Below are 19,199 nucleotides of genomic sequence, written 5' to 3'. Positions count from 1 at the left end.
ACACTACTCTTGCAGTTCTTAAAAGAAATGAACAACCTGCAGACATGCTTTTAAATGTAGCAACCTATGGGTCTCTCCTTCCTAATCACTGGCAATCTCACACACCTTTTCTAGGAGACCATTACTAATGTTTTGCTTCCCCTGGTATTTTACATTTGGAATATTCAAATGTAATTGTAATGTCATTGGAATATTCAAATGTAATGGATAGTCCAATTATGTTTGGAATATTCAAATTGGAATATTCAATTTGGAATATTCATTGGAATATTCAAATTTGGAATATTCAAATAGTTCACTCAGATCAGGCAAATTTGCATTCTCTTGTATGGTATGAAGCTATTTCCATCATATACCAGGTACTATGAAAATAAAAACATTCATGATTGTGGAGCATTCACATGCTGTGACAATGAAATCCATGGGCCACCAGCTAACTTTCATGTTCAAATTTTAGAATTGGTGACTGTACCCTCATACCAGGTCATCCAAGCCCTCATAATCAAAGCCCTCTCCATAATTCTCACTTCTGTCTCACCCTAGATTTAAGGCAACACATATACTTCATCTGAAACAGTTACTCCCTGGTTTTGACTGAGGTTAATGTTTGACATTGAAAGTTCAAAGTGGTTAGAGCTGAATGAAATAATCAGCTCACATTCACCCAAAAGCTATGAATAAATTGTAGTCGCAGGTTCTGTAATAAAAGTTTTACTTAATTCCCACCAAAAGCTTGTTTTTCATGTATATCGACAGACTACACGTCCATCATGCAGAAATTATTATTGCGTATAAGATCATGGTTGTTCTTAAAAATGAAACTGGGTTCACAGTGAACAGTAGATTTTAGGTCACTCATGTTTAAGAAGTCTTCATGAAATTCATGCAGTTTCCCAACCACAAAAATTGTACACTTTTTACTTGCTTCCCCCTTCAGATTCTTTTTCTGGAGGTATACTTATCTTACGTAATGTGCTCTAAATGAAGGATCCAAAGCAATTTATAATCGATACCTAGGCAATTTTGCTTAAACCACAGTGATAAAAGCTGTGTCATTTGTTAAAAAGAAGGTTTTAATTAATGAAAGTAACAACTGTTGTCACCAGTATCTCTGGAATATCTTCTCTTAATGAGTTGATTCCAGGTGTCTTGCTTTCTGGAGTAGTTTAAATAGTGTAAGTAAACATACACTGCAGTGTTAATATTTAGGCAGCTGCTTGAATGACCATTTGTATAAATCATTATGTTTTTGTGGCAGTTGAGCCTTGATCTAGGTCGCAGCTGAGTTGCAGATTTTTAATGTAATAATGTTTCACAAGCACGGTAAAAATTGCAGTACGTTGCACTATCTGCTATTTATTTCTGAACTAACTCTGCAGTTCTTTTATTGCAGCAGGAAGTTTGCCTCAGTGAAAATCACACAGCTGCGCTTCAGTGTAGGGCAAAAATTGGAAAGCCATGCCTTCTAGCACCAGTCAACAAGAAGCATTGTAGGGACAGACCTGAAGCAGAGAAACTGCCATAGTCTTTAGACTTCAATGAAGCTGCATGTCAGCATATGTATAGCAGACACTTTGTTCAGAGAGGTCTGCAAAACAAGGACCTAATGCAGCTTCAGGAAGCAAAAGGGGTGAAGAACTGCTTTAGGCAAACAACACTGCTAAAGATGTACGATTGTATTCAAATACAAAACCCTTTTTCCAGGCAAGGTTGCTCCATGTTGAAGATGTATCTGTTAGATTTTGTGTGTCTTGACAAAGAAAATGGTATTTGAAGTACAGTTATTCCTAATGTAATTTGCAGGATGTACATTATCAGGCAATCAAGATCACAATTTTTTTTTTTTTTTACCTTGTTTCATGAAATGCACATGTTAATCTATCCCAACTCTGTGCCTTTAACAGTCCTTCCTATATGGGAACCCTTGAGGTGAATTAAGTTTTCAAAGCACAGTCGTGAAGGTTCAAATATTCTTCCCTGTAGAATGCTCACAGAACGCTCAATAAATGTCTATGCTGGGAACCAATCTCCCACTACATCATTGTATTTCTGTCCTAAACCTCAGGGCTGGATATGCAAACAGGTCTGCATGTGCAGCAGTAACACTGTTCTTCAGTTTCCAGTCATGCTCACCTCCCCCAAACTCCTTTCCATTCTTCTGGTTTTAGTGATTTTAGCTATTTTCTGTACTATTTATTACCTGTATTATATATTGTCTCTGCATAAACTCTGGAATGCCTAGACCAAGAATAACCATCTTTTCTGATGCAGTGAGCATTCTCCTAAAAACTTTGCATGCTCAAGTGCCACAAGACACAGATGACAAAGCTCTCTTGGGTACAGGGACAGGCAGCTACAGAAATAATGCAAAGGAGGAAAATTCTGATTGCTTTTCCAGGGTCTCTCCACTCCTCTCTGAAATGGGACTGGTCAGGCATCTGAGTCCAAAGAATGATGTCAAACCTGCTAGTGTTGCAGTGGATTATGAAGTTAAAGTGTACCAAACAACCGGACATCCATAGGCAGCTTGAAGCACCAAAATTACCACTTGTGGAGCACAGATTACGTAGAACAACATTTATTTACACACAGTCCTCAGTCACAAAATGAGACTATTTCTTCACTATCTTTCTACTTTAATTGCCTGACTAATTTATTACTGTTGAGTTCCTGGAGCTCTGTAGTTCAATGTTCTACAAAGTAACTACCTTTTCAAAAGTCAGTAAAGTACTTGCAAGTGAAATAATAACTCTTTTAAAACTGTCATTTTAACCACCTGATTTTGCATTATTATACATACAGCCAACTAGATTCACCTAAAAAAGTAAAAGCTAGTCATTGCAACAACTATGTGGTCATTGTAATTATAGCAAAGATCAGCTTGTTTATCAAGATGATGAAAGTGATAATGGCTTTTTGAAGTGTGCTGGTAAGAGAGTAGTGCAGATATATATTTAAAGATGTGTGACTGAGAAGAACAAGAATTATTTTTTTTTTAAAAATGAGGAAATATTTTTGTGTAAAATATGCAATTTTCTACATATTTAGAAATGAGCGCTCAATTGTTACTTTCCTTCATTAGTAAATGAAGTATTTCCACATTGCAGTCCAAAAACTCACTCAAGACAAATGGTTTAAACCCGGTATAACATCATTCGCATTACATCTGCACTAATTATAAAGAAAGCCTAATATTCAGGTATCTTAAAACCCACAAAAAATGTTAAAATACTCTATACTTGGATTGCCTCCTGTGAACTACTGACTTCCTTGCTTGCTTTCTAAATAACCATCTACATTAACACAGATGTTCTTGTTACCTTCTTGTGTTGCTACTGAATTGGCAAGATCAAAGAGCATTGGATAAATAAGCAATATTCCTAATGTCTTTAGTAATTAAGCACTGCAGAAGTTACTGCAGAAACTATACCACCCCAACAAAAGTTCCATTAGAAATGGTAGCTCTTGCTGCTTTCTTTTAAGTGGTCTTTTAAACACTTTAATGGTTGTGAAATCTAATTGAAAAATAGAGGGGGGTGGGGTTTGTTTGGATTTTGTGGTTTTGTGTGGGTTTTTAATTTTTTTTTTTAATCTTGAATTACCTAATCTGAATTGTTTGGAGGTCAAGCTTTATTTGTTTGAATGAAGTTTCTGTCATTAAAAATCAAGTTCAAATTGCACTGATGTTTTAATGCACTAGGTGGCATAACAATATTCACATTAGAGCAAATTAAATGCTTCACCACCACCCAGGTACTTAGTTGGATAATAGAAGCCACCCTTTCTGCCAGATAAGAAGTTCTATGGTAATTTCTGTAATGATGGGAATGCTAATATTGTTAACCCTCTTTTTTGTTCTTTGCAAGAGTACTTCAAATTTTGAAAGAAAAAAATCATTCTTATTTAAAGAAGACAATATAAAAAACTGGAGTGCTGTTCACATCAAAATACTGGTCATCCGATCATGCACATTCCATTGTTTCCCTCTGGTCAGAATATATTGTTGCTTCTAAACAGTTGTACAAGAAGGGTGAAAAGAGAGTACAAAGAGTAGTGAAACTTTCTTGTTTACTGTCCTTCCTTAGCTCTATAAACTCGCAAACCTGGGCTGTCACCAGCTGATAGATTATTTACAGATGACATAGCACTGTACTGGCCTGTGTTGGTTAACTTCCATTAGCAATTGGAGGGACATCAACCTCCTTGCAGAGAAAATTTCTGTTTTCTTTTGAGATATGAAATATCCCATCCTCTCCCACCAGAAACCCAGGCATGTACTGGACTCACATAAGTTACAGATCCTCAGCAACACAATTTTAGGCAAAGAAGTTGGCAAAGTGATAACTAAATACTCCTGTCATAAACCTGTCTGTTCAGTCAGGTGAGTAGGATTAATGTCCAGCCCCTCATGTTGCAGACTTAGACTTGGCACATTTTGCCAAGATGTGATCTAAGAATTGAAGGCCCAGGTGAAAAATGAACTACTGAAAGCAGTTGTGGGGATTTCAGTTAAAATCCTTTAAACTCTATTCCAATCCTGATTGTGACAAAGTTTACCCTGAGCAATTTTACTTGTGACCAACATTAAAGTAGATCAAAGACATATGAGCCTCAGAGTTACCACTTTTTCTAGGACTTCTGTTTCGTCAGCTTTGATTTTGATATGGGCCACATTAAACGCATGTTGACACTGCCAGGAATTGGACCAGGTGAGTTGAATCAATCTTTTCCACTTCTAACTCTATTAATTCCACTATTATAGTGGACATAATGAAAGATCCTTTTAGACTGATTCTGATGTCAGTCTGAACCAGCATTATGTCAAAAAAAATTTAAGTCATCTTCATTTACTGTAAGCTCAGAGACTTGCTTTTTGCTGCAGATGTTCTGTCACGGTTTGCTTGAATTCTGGGCAGTAAATTACAAGATATGTCAATGTAAAGTGGCAGTGAAATCATTTATCATTAACTTGAAGAGGCCATTATTCAGCTGTGGAAGATGACTGTTTTATGAAATACAAAGGATGAGATCATGATTTAGTGACCAGAAGTGTTAATTTTCCAAAACACAGCAGTACGTAGTGAGAGTGAGAAAGGAATGGAGCCTAAGCAGTTGATACAATTTTACCTGGATAATGTTTTGATGTTTGCCATCCCAGTTAAAATTGGCTTTTATGAGACTTGTTGCTGATTAGCAGACACATTTTTCTATTGGCTAGCTGCTATATGTGTCCCAGTTCTTTCTGTGCAATTACAACTCTCACAAGTTACTGCAGTAGCACAAGCAGGTGCCCTACCTGAGCATCAGGAAAGGATTTAAAGAGGTATAAAGCTTTCTGTCTTTTAAGGGTTATTTGAAACATTGGAGTTTCTAAACAAACACTTCAGAGAGTCCAGAAATTATAATTTCCCTAGCTTTTTGACATCGTCACTAATGTATTTACCTGTTTTATGAAAATTATCCCCACTTAGAAAGCTTATTTGTGCAAGCAACTCAATAGGATAATGTTATTGATGGGACTAATTTTGTAAAGACTGAAGATGTGTTCAGCACAAAAAAGTGAGCATAGTATGGAGCATGGTATCAAACACCACCAAGTTATCAATTCCTAGAAGAGATTAAAGACAGGACTTCTCTGTTTTATGATGCAGTCTGTAAAGAAGGCTGAAGTACCTACCTTTTCCAGCTGGTGCATCCCTTCCTCTACGCAGCAAATGGATGCCAATGTTCTCAGTGTCTGCGGATAAAGGCACCTGAAACAATCCTGGCGACAGATCTTAAAGAGAACAACTACACCTCCTTCCTGCAGGGGAAAAGCAAAAATCAGAAAAGCAGCACTAAATGTTTCCCTAGTATTTAACTGAGATTGGGATGGGGGGTAGATTCCTTTAGTAATTTATCCAAATTAGCTATCATCACAACACCAACAAAGAAGATGTTAAGCTCACACAGAGAACTCAAGTTGATTAATGCTTATACACTAAGTGATGAAAAAGTAATATAGCCTCAGTGGGAGGTGTGCTTAAACGATTGACTTTTACCAATTACAAGCACAATTTAAATTAAACTTGACATTCATGCGAAAATTACAAAGAATTATCAATAGGTGGCGATTGGAGTGACATTTAAGTGACAGTCCAACCATATGCTATTAGCTTAAAACAGATTTTTGTTAGCATATATTTCCCATTCCTCTACATTTCTGAGCTCCATACAATATTTACTTAATGCTAAAATATGAAAGAGAAGGTCATATGGTTGAAGAGCTTCTGAAAATAATGTGGAAATAAGTGTCAAGTTCTATACAGATACAATCCATATCTTCATCGTCTAATACTTAAAATTTGCATTCCTACATTTTTTTCTTTAAACATGGCAAGAATGACAAAGATTTGAGTACATATACATCCTTACAGTAGCTATCCTTAATTTCCAACACAGCTTGTAAACTTATAAGTGTTAGCAAAGTTCACATAATAAATGGAAAGATATAAATAAATACAGACAATATATGCACTTCATGTGGTGGGTTTTTTTGGATTGTCCTACATTGCAAAACATTATGCCATCAGGTAGACTACAGATGCCTTTTATTATGTAAGAGCAGACATATAATGAAGTGGAAACCATTTAAAATATTAATGACAGATGAAAGATCTCAGACTAAAGTATTCAGATTACACTATTAAATTAAAAATAGTTGGAATCATGGACCAATTGTAATATACACCCTTCTTTTTAAACCTGTTTCTATAGCCTCTATATAAAAATATTTTTCAGATTCACAGAAATAATCTTTTTCTCCTCAACCATTTGTGTTTTTTGAAAGCTCAACAGGTTGTACTGACATAAAACCTCCGGACTTCAGACTTCACTCATTTTCAGAATTCTACGTTTTTGTACTAGTTCTGCTGGAATAGAGTAGAGAATAATAGAGCAAGCAAAGCCATCTGTTCAGTCTAACAAAAATGTATACCAATTTATAAGAAAATTAGACCAAATTAAACACCTCAATATATTTTCCAGATAGAAGTTTTATGTTATGACTTTGCACATGTATATGTAATTTCTGTGAGATCAGTGAAAATGGTAGGCTTACTGAGGTTTGCTAAAAGTAAAATTTATTTCTGGAATTGTAAGAAGTGCACATGTATCTGTATGAGTTATTTTATATCTAGTACTGCTATATATAGCCTACTGCAGAAAGACATTTCTGAGCCTTTAAAATAAAAAAAAAAGGCAGTATACTAACAAAAACTGTTTCAGTCATATTTTTCCTTCCACAAAAGGATATTGAGATTTCACCCAAGCAATAATTAAATGATCTATGAAAAATACAGAAAAAAGCTATTACAGTGTTGTCCCCAAACCTAAGGTAACTGAGATTTTGTTTATTTTCTTATCAGTTTAAAAGTCCCCACAGTTTAGTGGAATCGGAGATAATCTGCTTCTCTGCTTTAGTCATAAGAAGCAGAAGTTTGTGGACAACACTAGTAAAGCTCAAGTGATGTTGGCACATTTTGCTTCAAGCTTTCTGCATGACAAATGCAGGTGCCCTGCTTTTGCCTCTGATGGACAAGAAGTGATTTATCACTGCATTTGTCAGGAGGAGATCTAAACTGTTTATTTTGCTCCCTGTGTGCCATTACCAAGCTGTAAAATATTGATCACAAGTAATGAACCTAGAGAGCTGTAAGTGAAATATGGAATAGGTAGGAAATACTAAGCCTGATTCTATGGCTTGTCAAAAACATTCCCCTCACTGGGATCTCAGCATTCCCCAGAATTTATTCACTTTTTTCAAGATTTGTCCACTGTATCTTTTGCAATGATGACAAAACTATTCCATCTGACAGGGCTATACATAAATTGGACAAATGGATAAACAGTCCCATTCGGACAAAGAAACGTAACAGCACGGAGTTTTGCTTGCTTTGGAGATTAACTTGCACCTTTCCGAAAGTTCCTGATATGTCTAAGCATGCTTTTATTTATCCTTTACAGACTTTTGGTCAGAAACTGGAAATAGCAAAATAACACATGAAATGCTGCTCTTGCTGTAATTCAAGTTTCATTTGGGACAGGCTTCACATACTCTGTGAAGCAGTATCTGAAAAAGAGGAGAATTTGCTTTACTGCTTGAAGACCTACTTGTCTCCTGTACTGGATTAATAGGATGTCTCCATTTCCTGGAGACATCCGTGAGATGCTGTTCAGAAGGGCTAGCAGTAGATAACAAAATCACCTGAAATACAATCACAAAAAGTATGTGAAAGAGGTCATGAGTATAAAAAGCCCCACTGTGCATAGTGAGTTGAGTGAACAAAGAGGGGAGAGAAAAGGCATCCAACTCTAAGGTGTAATATTTTGCAGTTTCAGCCTGAAATGACTCAAAGGTCAGCAAATTCTCATCAAGCCTTTCCTCATGATGGAGGACAACATTTATAATTAGTTTGAAAGATGATCTCCAAAGAAATCTTCATAGTAAATACTTGCTAGAAAAGGAACTGATGTACAAAAAGGTAAGGCCAAGATGTATTAGAAGCTTCTCAGAGCAAGTGATCTACTGCACATCCAGGTGGGACTCAAATAGTTAAGAATTCTCCAAAGAATGGTGTGGTAAGCAGGTATGCCTATCTTCGTTACCATCTCTCTCTTTTAGGAGACTATTATTATAGCACCCAGTTCAATACAGTTGGTATTAGACTCTAATCATCATCAGTGAAATGATTTTATTAACAAAGACTTTTTTTCTGTATCACTGTGACCCAGCATTTATTTGTTCTAACTCTGGAACTGATTTTTACTGATTTTTCTGGTTGTTACAAAGCCGAATCGATTTAGAACCAGTCTACTTCAAGTAATGCTAATTTTTGACAAGTGCTCAAGTTCACTCAAAATTTATAATTTCTGGGTTTTAGTGTCTCATTATGCTCTCCGAACATGAAGGTAGAGTTTTAACAACCAAGACTAATTTATAATTTTTAATGTGAAAGATCCCAGGATCAAAATCTAACAGATACAATCATAGAATCATAGACTAGTTTGGGTTGGGAGGGACCTTTGAAGGTCATCTAGTCCACCCACCCTGCAGTGAGCAGGGACATCTTCAACTAGAGCAGGTTGCTCAGAGCCCCGTCCAGCCTGACCTTGAATGTTTCCAGGCATGGGGCCTCTACAGCCTCTCTGGGCAACCTGTTCCAGTGTTTCACCACCCTCCTCGTAAAACATTTCTTCCTTGTATCTAGTCTGAATCTACCCTCTTTCACTTTCAAACCATTACCCTCTGTCCTATCGCTACAGGCCCTACTAAAACGTCTGCCCCCGTCTTTCTTATAAGCCCCCTTTAAGTAGTGAAAGGCCGCAATAAGGTCTCCCCGCAGCCTTCTCTCCTCCAGGCTCAACAACTCCAACTCTCTCAGCCTTTCCTCATAGGAGACTTGTTCCATCCCTCTGAGCATTTTTGTGGCCCTCCCTCTGGACCCGCTCCAACAGGTCCATGTCTTTGCTGTACTGAGGGCTCCAGAGCTGGAGGCAGCACTCCAGGTGGGGTCTCACCAGAGCCGGGTAGAGGGGCAGAATCACCTCCCTCGACCTGCTGGCCACGCTTCTTTTGATGCAGCCCAGGATATGGTTGGCTTTCTGGGCTGTGAGCGCACATTGCCAGCTCATGTCCAGTTTTTCATCCACCAGTACCCCCAAGTCCTTCTCTACAAGACTGCTCTCATGCCCTTCATCCCCCAGGCTGTCTTGATACTAGGGGTTGCCCCAACCCAGGTGGCAGGACCTTGCTCTTGGCCTTGTTGAACCTCACGAGGTTCGCATGGGTCCACTTCTCGAGCTTGTGCAGGTCCCTGTGAATGGCATCCCGTCCCTCAGGCGTGTCAGCCGCACCACTCAGCTTGGAGTCATCTGCAAACTTGCTGAGGGTGCACTCGATCCCACTGTCTATGTCACTGATGGAAATATTAAAGAGTACTGGTCCCAGTACAGACCCCTGAGGGACACCACTCATCACTGATCTCCATCCAGACACTGAGCTGTTGAGCACTACCCTCTGGATGCGACCATCCAGCCAGTTCCTCATCCACCAAACAGTCCATCCATCAAATCCATACATCCATAATGTAATAAAAAAGACTTTTGTGAATACACCCCTGCAATGCAACTCCAGACAATGATACAGCAAGTTAGTCACACTGTTTGATGCTTAAGTATGTGTCATAAGACTTGACAGAGGAGTATTTTAGCAACATTTGGTTCCAAAGGTAGGAAACTGATCTGCAGAGAGAAACCTGACTAAAAATTTTTCCTGGTAGTTGCAACAAATACTCTACTTGTCTCTTCCTTTCCTCATTTTCTCTTTTTGCTTTTAAAATTATCTAAATCAGTGGAGTTTCCATTATGCTGCCACCAGTGTAGTTACTTGTAGATGAACACTACATATTACAGTTTGAAAATCACAGCTCAACATTAGTTATTCTATTAGCCCAGAATTCAAGGATGATGATGATGATGATGATGATTATTATTATTATTATTATTATCATTATTATTTAGGCTTTCTTCCTTTGTTTCTTGTCTTGCCCTTGCTACTATTCATTTGTGTTAGAGATCTTAGTCTTTATACTTCTGACAGCTAGTGACAACGATTAGCTGGCTGCCAGGGTGAGTCAGCAACATGACTCTTTCTCAGCAGATTACAAATTTACATGCTAAAAGAAAAAAAAAAGTCTAAGAATGCCTCCAGGTAGAATAAAATTATAGGTGACATTTCAGCATGGGGGATTAGCATTTCAAAGCCTTTTTAAATTTTGGTAAAAATATTGTTGGGGGAGTAGAGGGAGGGAGAGAGAAGACTGAAACCCTTACCAAAATGTAAAGTGAGAAACCAGTTCCCATAATATCGTAGCTTTACAATGTTATCACGGTTATTTGTTGGTATGTCCAAGACTTTGCTGTGCTTTAGAGTTGTAATTTATAGCTTGGGACAGGAAAAAAGCTAACAACAGCATTCCACAAGATCACACATTGTCATGGAGAGTAAGACTTCAAGTTTACATGAACAAATTTGTTGAGTTTTGCTTTCACTGTAAACAAATATTCCACTTCTCTGGCTAGTTTTTACAAAGATAATGACAACTCTCAAGGAAACTTCTGTATCTGTGGGAGATTTTGAAATCTGAACAAAAATGGAATCTATTCTCATGCTCTTAATGAGTGGGCGCAGTTCCAGATTTATTTTTTTTTTTTTTTTAATCACCCTGCACTTTCACTGTCATAGCTAACTGCTCAAGTGACTGAATTCAAAATGCTGGTCTGTTACAATTCCTCTGCTACCTTGCTCACTGATGCAGATAACTGAGGCAATACAGGGGGTGAAGGATGATGGTGAGTTGGGACAAATGTATTTCACAGCGCACAGAGAAAACGGACACACAGGACAGGCGAAGCAATCACTATTGTAATTTGGCAACCAAACGCCACTTAGGGTTCTTTGCACAAGGCGATGCATTTCCTCACTGGTAAACCTGTGACACATCCAGGTTTTAGCAATAAATTAATTGAGTGATTTAAGGAAGGTCAGACTTCACTTCTGCTAAATTAAACTGTTAGGAATTCACACAGTGATAAAAAGCACAAGACTAATTTTCCTCAATTTGTTAGTTCTGCACTTCCTCAATACTCAACATTTTAACATTGTTTTTGGATACCACTGAGTGGAGCTCAAATATCAATTTAGAAAAAATTAAACCTCTCAGGCTGTTGCCAGGATCCACTGCACATTTCTGAGTCTACCTCACTGGCAGCCTTCAGAACGGAGCAGTACCTTTTATGGTGCAAACATCCATCTAAAGGCAGACCAGAAGTAAAATGAATTAAATGCCACTATTTAACCTCATCTCTCAGCAAGACAAGGGATTGGCACACCACTCCACAAGCAGAAGCTTGGGAAAGGAGGTTTTCTTCTTTCTATATACACTGTGGATGTGATTATCCAATCCTTGACCTCACACAATGCCCTGTCTTTCTCACTTGTTCAAGTGTCCTCAAAAGTGCAAACTCTGCAGGGATTGCCAGTATCATTGATCTTGGCAGAATTATTCATTTATACCAAAAGTTAGCATCAACTACTCAATGAATGAGAACACACACTCCCAGAAGTAACTGTAATGTTGTTCCTCTGTAAAAGGAAAATAATGGATGCAAAATATTTTTAAAATTACATCTTTAATAATATCTCTAACCTCCTCTGTACACACAGCTGAAGAGTCTTGCTGTTTCTCTGCATACTTATCAGCCATATGCATGGCCAATTGTAAAGTTTCTCTCCACTTCTGTGGCTGGTACTTAAAAAGTACTGTCAGGAGAGACACTAAATAATGCCCAAGGTGCTGAAGGGAGTGGTAATACATCAGGTGGCACAAAGACAACTGTAGTTGAATCAATGCCCAGAAGCCTGTTGGAGCTTACCATCCTGCTGCATTTGCTTCCACAGAGCTTTACTGAATTAAAGATTTTTGGGTTTGTGGCCTGCCTTTTTTTTTTTTTTTTTATCTAATAGGATAATTGTAAGGCAGGCTTGCAAAAAGCAGCAGCAGAAGAAAAAAAAGTTTCTCAGAGTAAATTTTATTGTTCTTTAACCTAGATTATTTGTCTCCTGAAATACAGAATTTCATGTTGTACTGTACATTTCAAAACTTGCAACTGCTACTGTGTTAAGTAAAATAACTCACCTGTATTACTAGTTTACTTTGGATTAATCCATAAATCCCCTTACCTTAGCTATGATACGGCACAGATGAGCACCTTCCTGGGTAAGGCTGAATAAACTACTAATCGCTGACTCAGTGATGTACACACTATCCGACAATTCTATTTGTCTCAGCAGGTTCTGTGTGACACAAGATAATAAACATAATTTACTTCCATTGAAAAACACTAGTGTTATATTTAAAGATAAGATGGAGTAGAAAGTCTAGTTCATTTAATGCATATCATCTTATTTCTGACCCAGAGAAAGGGAAGGAAAAAAAACACATGGGCAGCAGTCAAATTAATAACACTTTAACATATTTATCATTGCATTTGAATAGATGTAACCAAGAATAGTGATATTTAAAAATAAATATGAATAGAGAACGAGAACAGGTATGTGTGTGAGAACATTCAATAAAGAACTCTTATTATTAGGTTTGGCCTGGGATTGAACTAAAATTTTCAGAAGGCAACTAATTGTCTTAGTGCTGAAGCTGTATCACAAGGCGATACAAGATTTTTCACCTTATTTATAAGGAATATTGCTATACCCTTTCTAACACTACTTTCTAAGGCTCTGGGTTCATCACTATTCTCAGTATACACAGAAAATGTCATTGACCAATACAGGGAATTCTCATAGAGAAATATAATTTATTTCTCCAATGTATGAAATAGGTTAAATATTTTTATCTTTGTAAAAAGTGATCTTGCTTTTGCATCTGTGCCATTGCAGCTTCAGAGAGAAACACAGCCATCAGAAGAATATGAAGTTTATTTAATTTTACTCTTTCTGAAAGTACATACAATCATTAGAGGAAGAATTGATCACACTTACTAGGAGGAAGAAGGTAAGCATTTTTATATTTAATCCAACTTCGAAAGTGCAAAGAAATATCCCACATTTTACACTGTTACTGATACAAAATTCAATTATCTTCCCTTTAAGAGGCTGTGTTCTCCCACCTTTAGCATCTCCCCTTAGAAAAATGTTCCATAAAAGACATAACTTATCAGTTCACATTTTGCTATGAACCTATCCTGAATAAAATCCTGATACACCGATTAGAAAAGAAAGCTCTTGAGTACACAATTTAAGCCGAGAGTTCTGGCCTCTCACAGGGACACTTACTCTGCTCCAGAGCAGCAAACTACCCACAGACAATGTTGTTGTATGGCAGAAGTGGGCACACAAGCCTGACTGAATGGCTCAGAAAACTGTTCTTAAAAACGTCTTTATTCATGACCTCTACTCTAGGTCTTCAGCCACACAAATACACATGAGGTAGTGCAGAGTAATTAATTCTGCTCCCTTAAAAGACAAAGCAACTAGGATTTCAGGTGTGTCAGTAAGTGTCAAAGTGCCCAAAGACAGAACTATTAGCAATGAAGAACTGCTTTTCAGATTAAACAGAATAAGCATCAAAACAACCACAACCTACTCACTGAATTTGCAATATGCAAATTCATTTACACACTTCAACTCATATGTGGCATTTCATTTAGTTCTCATAAAGCCTAACCAAAGCGCATATAGCAAGTAGCTTGTTAGTTTGACTTAATTCTGCAAATGTATTCTGGAGATTCTCACTTCCTAGCAACAATGTTTAAAAACTATGAGGGATGTTTCTGAAAGAGCCACAACTTTTTGTTTGTTTGTTTTAATGCATCAAGGTATGTTAGAATTTAACCAATACCATGCATTAATTTTGTTTTAGCACTGTAGTAAATACTATTTAACTATTTCCTCTTCACTAAGCCTCTTATTTCCTCTTTTTCTGTACGGACAACATAAAATTTCAGCACAACATCACCTCTAAAATATGGACAAATTAATTGAGCTTAATTACATTTGGGGTTTTTTATTTGAGGAGGATTAGAGGGTGCAAAGGGATTACTAATGAGATCTCAAGAAAGAAAGCAGTGTATTTTATGACAACACTGTATTTTATCACTACTTCCTAGAGTGTAAGACATGCACTGGTTAAAATGTGTGCTGTAATAATATACTTGCTATATGTACATCTTCTAAAAAGTTTAACTTTTTATGATAATCATTGACAGCAGGAGAGACTTTTTTCAAGGTTTCTAAAGAAAAGCAGTGCCTGCATGAAAGGAAGAGAAAATGCGTCCAAAGGTCTTATTAGCAAGATATTGTCCAGACGTTAGATGCTTTGCAATGAAGGAGGCCTTTCAGGAAAAGTAAGTAACATACTGAGACAACATATTGTGTTTGGGATTTGAGCTTATTGGAGAATTTAAGAATACAAACACCTAAATCTCTTTGCAAGATATTTGATTTACTGATCATGAGTTTGCTGAAAATTGAGAGCTGTAATTATAATCCTCCTCTTAATGGATGGTTCCCTCAGGATTCAACAATTTTGAAAGACTGGTTTTTTTTCCAAACTAGAAACTAACCTGTGCCTCATGTGTTAAAACCAGCTCTATTAACTGGCCAAAATACTGAGCAACGGTAGTGAGTGTTTCATTAATACAAGATTTCATGGACTTCAGTATCTGTTCATCTTCAGTTTGTATGCACCTGAAAAGAAAGAGAAAGGAAAGGGATGAAGGAAAAAATATGCAACAGACAACTATTGTTTTATCAAGCAGATTGTCACAGGTGAGCTCTGTGTTAGTAATGGCAATATAATGGGAATTCAGCTTTTCACGTGAGGACAGCCTTTGTGCCATTAGCATCACTCCAAACTTTAACCAAAGCTTTGCCTACACATAGTAAGTATACCATCAAAGGACAACAGTGCACATTAATGAATAAGTTTGGATCACAATTTGCTTCACAGACTGCAGGCCAAATTTTGCTGCAGATGCTGTGTTTATACCAGTGCGTGTCCAAAGAAGAGCAACGAAGCTGGTGAAGGGCCTAGAGCACAAGTCTGATGAGGAGCGGCTGAGGGAACTGGGGTTGTTTAGCCTGGAGAAAAGGAGGCTGAGGGGAGACCTTATCGCTCTCTACAACTGCCTGAAAGGAGGTTGTAGAGAGGTGGGGGTCGGTCTCTTCTCCCAGGTAACAAGTGATAGGACAAGAGGAAATGGCCTCAATTTGCGCCAGGGAAGGTTTAGACTGGATATTAGGAAATTTTACTTCACTGAAAGGGTTATCAAGCATTGGAACAGGCTGCCCAGGGAAGTGGTTGAGTCACCATCCCTGGAGGTATTTAAAAGATGTTTGGATGAGGTGCTTAGGGACATGGTGTAGTGGTGGACTTGGTAGTGTTAGGTTTATGGTTGGACTCGGTGATCTTAAAGGTCTTTTCCAACCTATACGATTCTGTGATTCTGTGTAACTCTGCTAATTTCCACTTGTGCTTGTAGTTCCAGTCACTAGTCTGCCTGCATTTCAACTGCAGCTGTGTATATCCATCCATCTTTCATGACCAAGAAGTGCTTTCGATAATTTTCATTTCTTTACCTTCTTTGCCGTAGTTTAATGATAGCAGGATAAGGACCCAAAATGAACGTGTGTCCAGATGAGTAAAGTTCATTTAAATTTAAGCAGCATACTCAAAAGTAAAATTTGGCCTTCTATGCAGAGAGATTACATACAGCAGCTTTACTAAGTTAGTATAACTACCCTGTAACCACTGATATTTGGCTGTAACTGAAGAAATGAGATAAAGATAGAAAACGTTATACGATTCAGATGAAATAACTATTACTTCCTCACAGAAATGCATTCATTTGAATTGTCAAAACATATTCCACCCAGGCAGGCCACTGTAATGGAAGATACAGTTTGGTTGATCAGCGTCTTCACCTACACAGTAGGTCCCCTTTTCAGCTTTACCTGTCTTTCACCCACCTATATCAACTTTTTGTCAAACAGACAAGGAGGGAGAGGGCTGAGTTGGGGCAGACACTATGAGATCAGAGCTCTCATTAAATCAATGTGTCTCATAGTAGAATATAAAAGTAAAGTCTGAGCTGTGTGGGTTTGGCAAAAAGCAACAGTGCTCAAGAAATGTTCTTTCCTGATAATTAGATGGTGTCTTTTTCCCTGATGATCCCCTGAGCAGAATGACTTGCACAGTGTTTAAAGTAAATCGAAAAAGACTGATTGAAATGTGCTGGAGGAAACAGGATAACTTATGTTAGGCAGGGGAAATAGCATGAGAAGAATTATAAAGAGATTCTTATTTTTCAGTCTCAGCATTCTGGAGTACACGGAGCTGAGTAAACCTACAACTCCAATTTAAAGGAATGTGTATTTATTTGGGTTTTATTTACTAATACATGGATATGTGCATACAGGAACATGTAGTATGACAGTCTCGCAACGTAAGTTCTCACACCAGCTGAAATCTTGGCTCCACAGAACTTGAAGGGAACTTTGTCCCTGATATCATTAGAGCCAAACTTTCTCCCTTAATGCCTAAAAGCCCTGAAAAATCCACTCGCACGCAGCTTTGTGTCTATGCCAGGCTCTTTGTGCAACAGCAGATCCCGTCTTTCATTAGGATGCAGTTTAGATAAAAGCAACTCCCTTCACCCACCAGAGCCTAACATTTAGAAAACCTTTCAGAGCTGCAGCAGCCTAGTTCAAACATTTGAGGGTGTTAGTAGATTTGTACTTCTCATTAGAAATTCTACAACATAATAAAACAGCAAAATGAATATTTCAGTTAGAAAATTTAAATTACCTTTCTGTGAATGCTGTAAATTCGGAACACTTGTCTATTAAAAGTTTTTCAAACTGCAGAGAGAGAGAAAGTGGTTTTAGAGCAATATCCATACACACAATTGCTTTTTAAAAATAAATAATGCTTGTTTATGATAATTAGGTGAAAACCCTCCAGAAACATAATATTTCATATGGACACCCTTTTTCTACTTTTCTGCATAAAATGAGTAGAGATAAAACTGAAGTTAATGAAAAAGTAGTATTTTCTACATTGTAAATGCAAAGGAACTCACAGATGGGGCATCTAACTACTTTAGTCCAGCAGTCCTCAAAACCAAAACCTTTTTCAATATAATTTGTCAACATTATTAACATTCAGAATCCAGCCTATGATAAAATAGGATCCAAAATGAGTCAAGAATATTTCCGTAGCTCAAAAGGGATTAGAAAGTCTTAAACAAGGGACGAGTATCAGTATGTAAAGATTTCTTACAGATTGTTTAAAGTAAGTTTCAATTATTAAAATAAAAAAATTAAACAAGACAAACATGACATCAGGTAAGGCATCCTACCTGGTGCATTTCTTCTGAAGAATTCTTGGAGAATGTATTGTATTCATTTATCATTGAACGTACATGGCAGTTGACTCTTACTGTCATGCTGTGGACTCTCTGCCATCTATTCTTCTCCAGCTTTTGAGCGATCCTGGTCAACTCTGTGCTTATGATCCAAGCTCTTTTTAACAGCAGCTGTAAGTTATCACATGTGCTATATTGTGAGGAAAGGATAAGTTCATTTTGCTCATCTTTCTCAATGCTGATTGGCTTGGACTGGAGAATACACATACATTCACAGTCTGTCATCAGCTTCAAATCTTCCATCCAACGCTGAACAGAGTCCACCTGAATTAAGTGCATGCTACAAGGCAGAGAAAGAGAAGGAAGAATGAGGTAAAGCAAAACAACCTTAGAATAACCACCGGCAATATAATACGGTTGCATCCACCTGCCAGGTTGCAATTGATTGACAAAAGGCAACTAATTGAACAAACAATTTGCTTGCAGTAACACAGCAACATGCTTAGCTTTCTATTCCAAACACAGGTTTTGGGTTTCTAATCACCTTTACACCACATACCCTGCTATAAAATTATTTGTGAAAAATCAGTAGAGATTAGAGATAAGTAAACAGGAGAAGTTTAGGCTACACTTTTTTGGGGGAAATGTTTCTTGTACATTCAGAGTTTAGTATGACGAAGGAGCAAAGTTACGGGTGTGTTTGCTTGTTGTTTATGGGATTGTACTGTCAGCTTTTTCTAGACACTTTGCCTATTAGACACTTAACAGAAAAAGTTTTACCTTGCAGCATCTCTCCAAAGCCCTTCCACCCACACTGACACAGCCAAACCAAGACAGCAAACGATACTGTCAGCAATATTAGTTTCTGCCCTATCATAATCCCTTAAACCTCAGCTGGATTCTACTTCCTGACCAGTCCTTTACCTTCCCCCTTATTTCTCATTGCTCTCTGTACAATTTGCACATCTGACTTCCAAAGCACGTTTTTGCACTACAGCAAATATGCTGTGAACCAGTGAGGCTGAAAGAAACTCCTTGATGAGCATACCCTGACACAAGAGCAATGGACCTGCATTTTGTGCACTTGCACCCTCCAGCTAGTAAAATGTTGTACCCGAGACAGCAGCTGTACTGAGCTGTTCTGAGCTCATCTTTGTGAGGGATCCAGAGCTCCCCAGAGCCTTGAGGTAGAGTTGCCTAGAATTTTTTCTTATAGT

At 37.7% G+C, this 19,199-nt stretch overlaps 1 protein-coding gene across 1 annotated transcript in view; it reads right to left on the bottom strand.

The window, feature by feature from the left end:
- INSC (INSC spindle orientation adaptor protein) overlaps positions 1-19,199 on the bottom strand; it is a 105,506-nt gene that overhangs the window by 51,444 nt on the left and 34,863 nt on the right. The window contains exons 2-6 of the mRNA XM_075501450.1: positions 17,977-18,322; positions 17,424-17,476; positions 15,181-15,304; positions 12,782-12,895; positions 5,678-5,803 (exon numbers count right to left, since the gene is read on the bottom strand). Of these exons, the coding sequence (XP_075357565.1) occupies positions 5,678-5,803; positions 12,782-12,895; positions 15,181-15,304; positions 17,424-17,476; positions 17,977-18,322 (763 nt within the window). The remainder of the gene's footprint in view (positions 1-5,677; positions 5,804-12,781; positions 12,896-15,180; positions 15,305-17,423; positions 17,477-17,976; positions 18,323-19,199) is intronic.

This window comes from Mycteria americana, chromosome 5 (genome assembly GCF_035582795.1).
Source record: "Mycteria americana isolate JAX WOST 10 ecotype Jacksonville Zoo and Gardens chromosome 5, USCA_MyAme_1.0, whole genome shotgun sequence".
Classification (NCBI taxonomy): domain Eukaryota; kingdom Metazoa; phylum Chordata; class Aves; order Ciconiiformes; family Ciconiidae; genus Mycteria; species Mycteria americana.
This window is presented reverse-complemented; position numbering and strand designations above follow the sequence as displayed.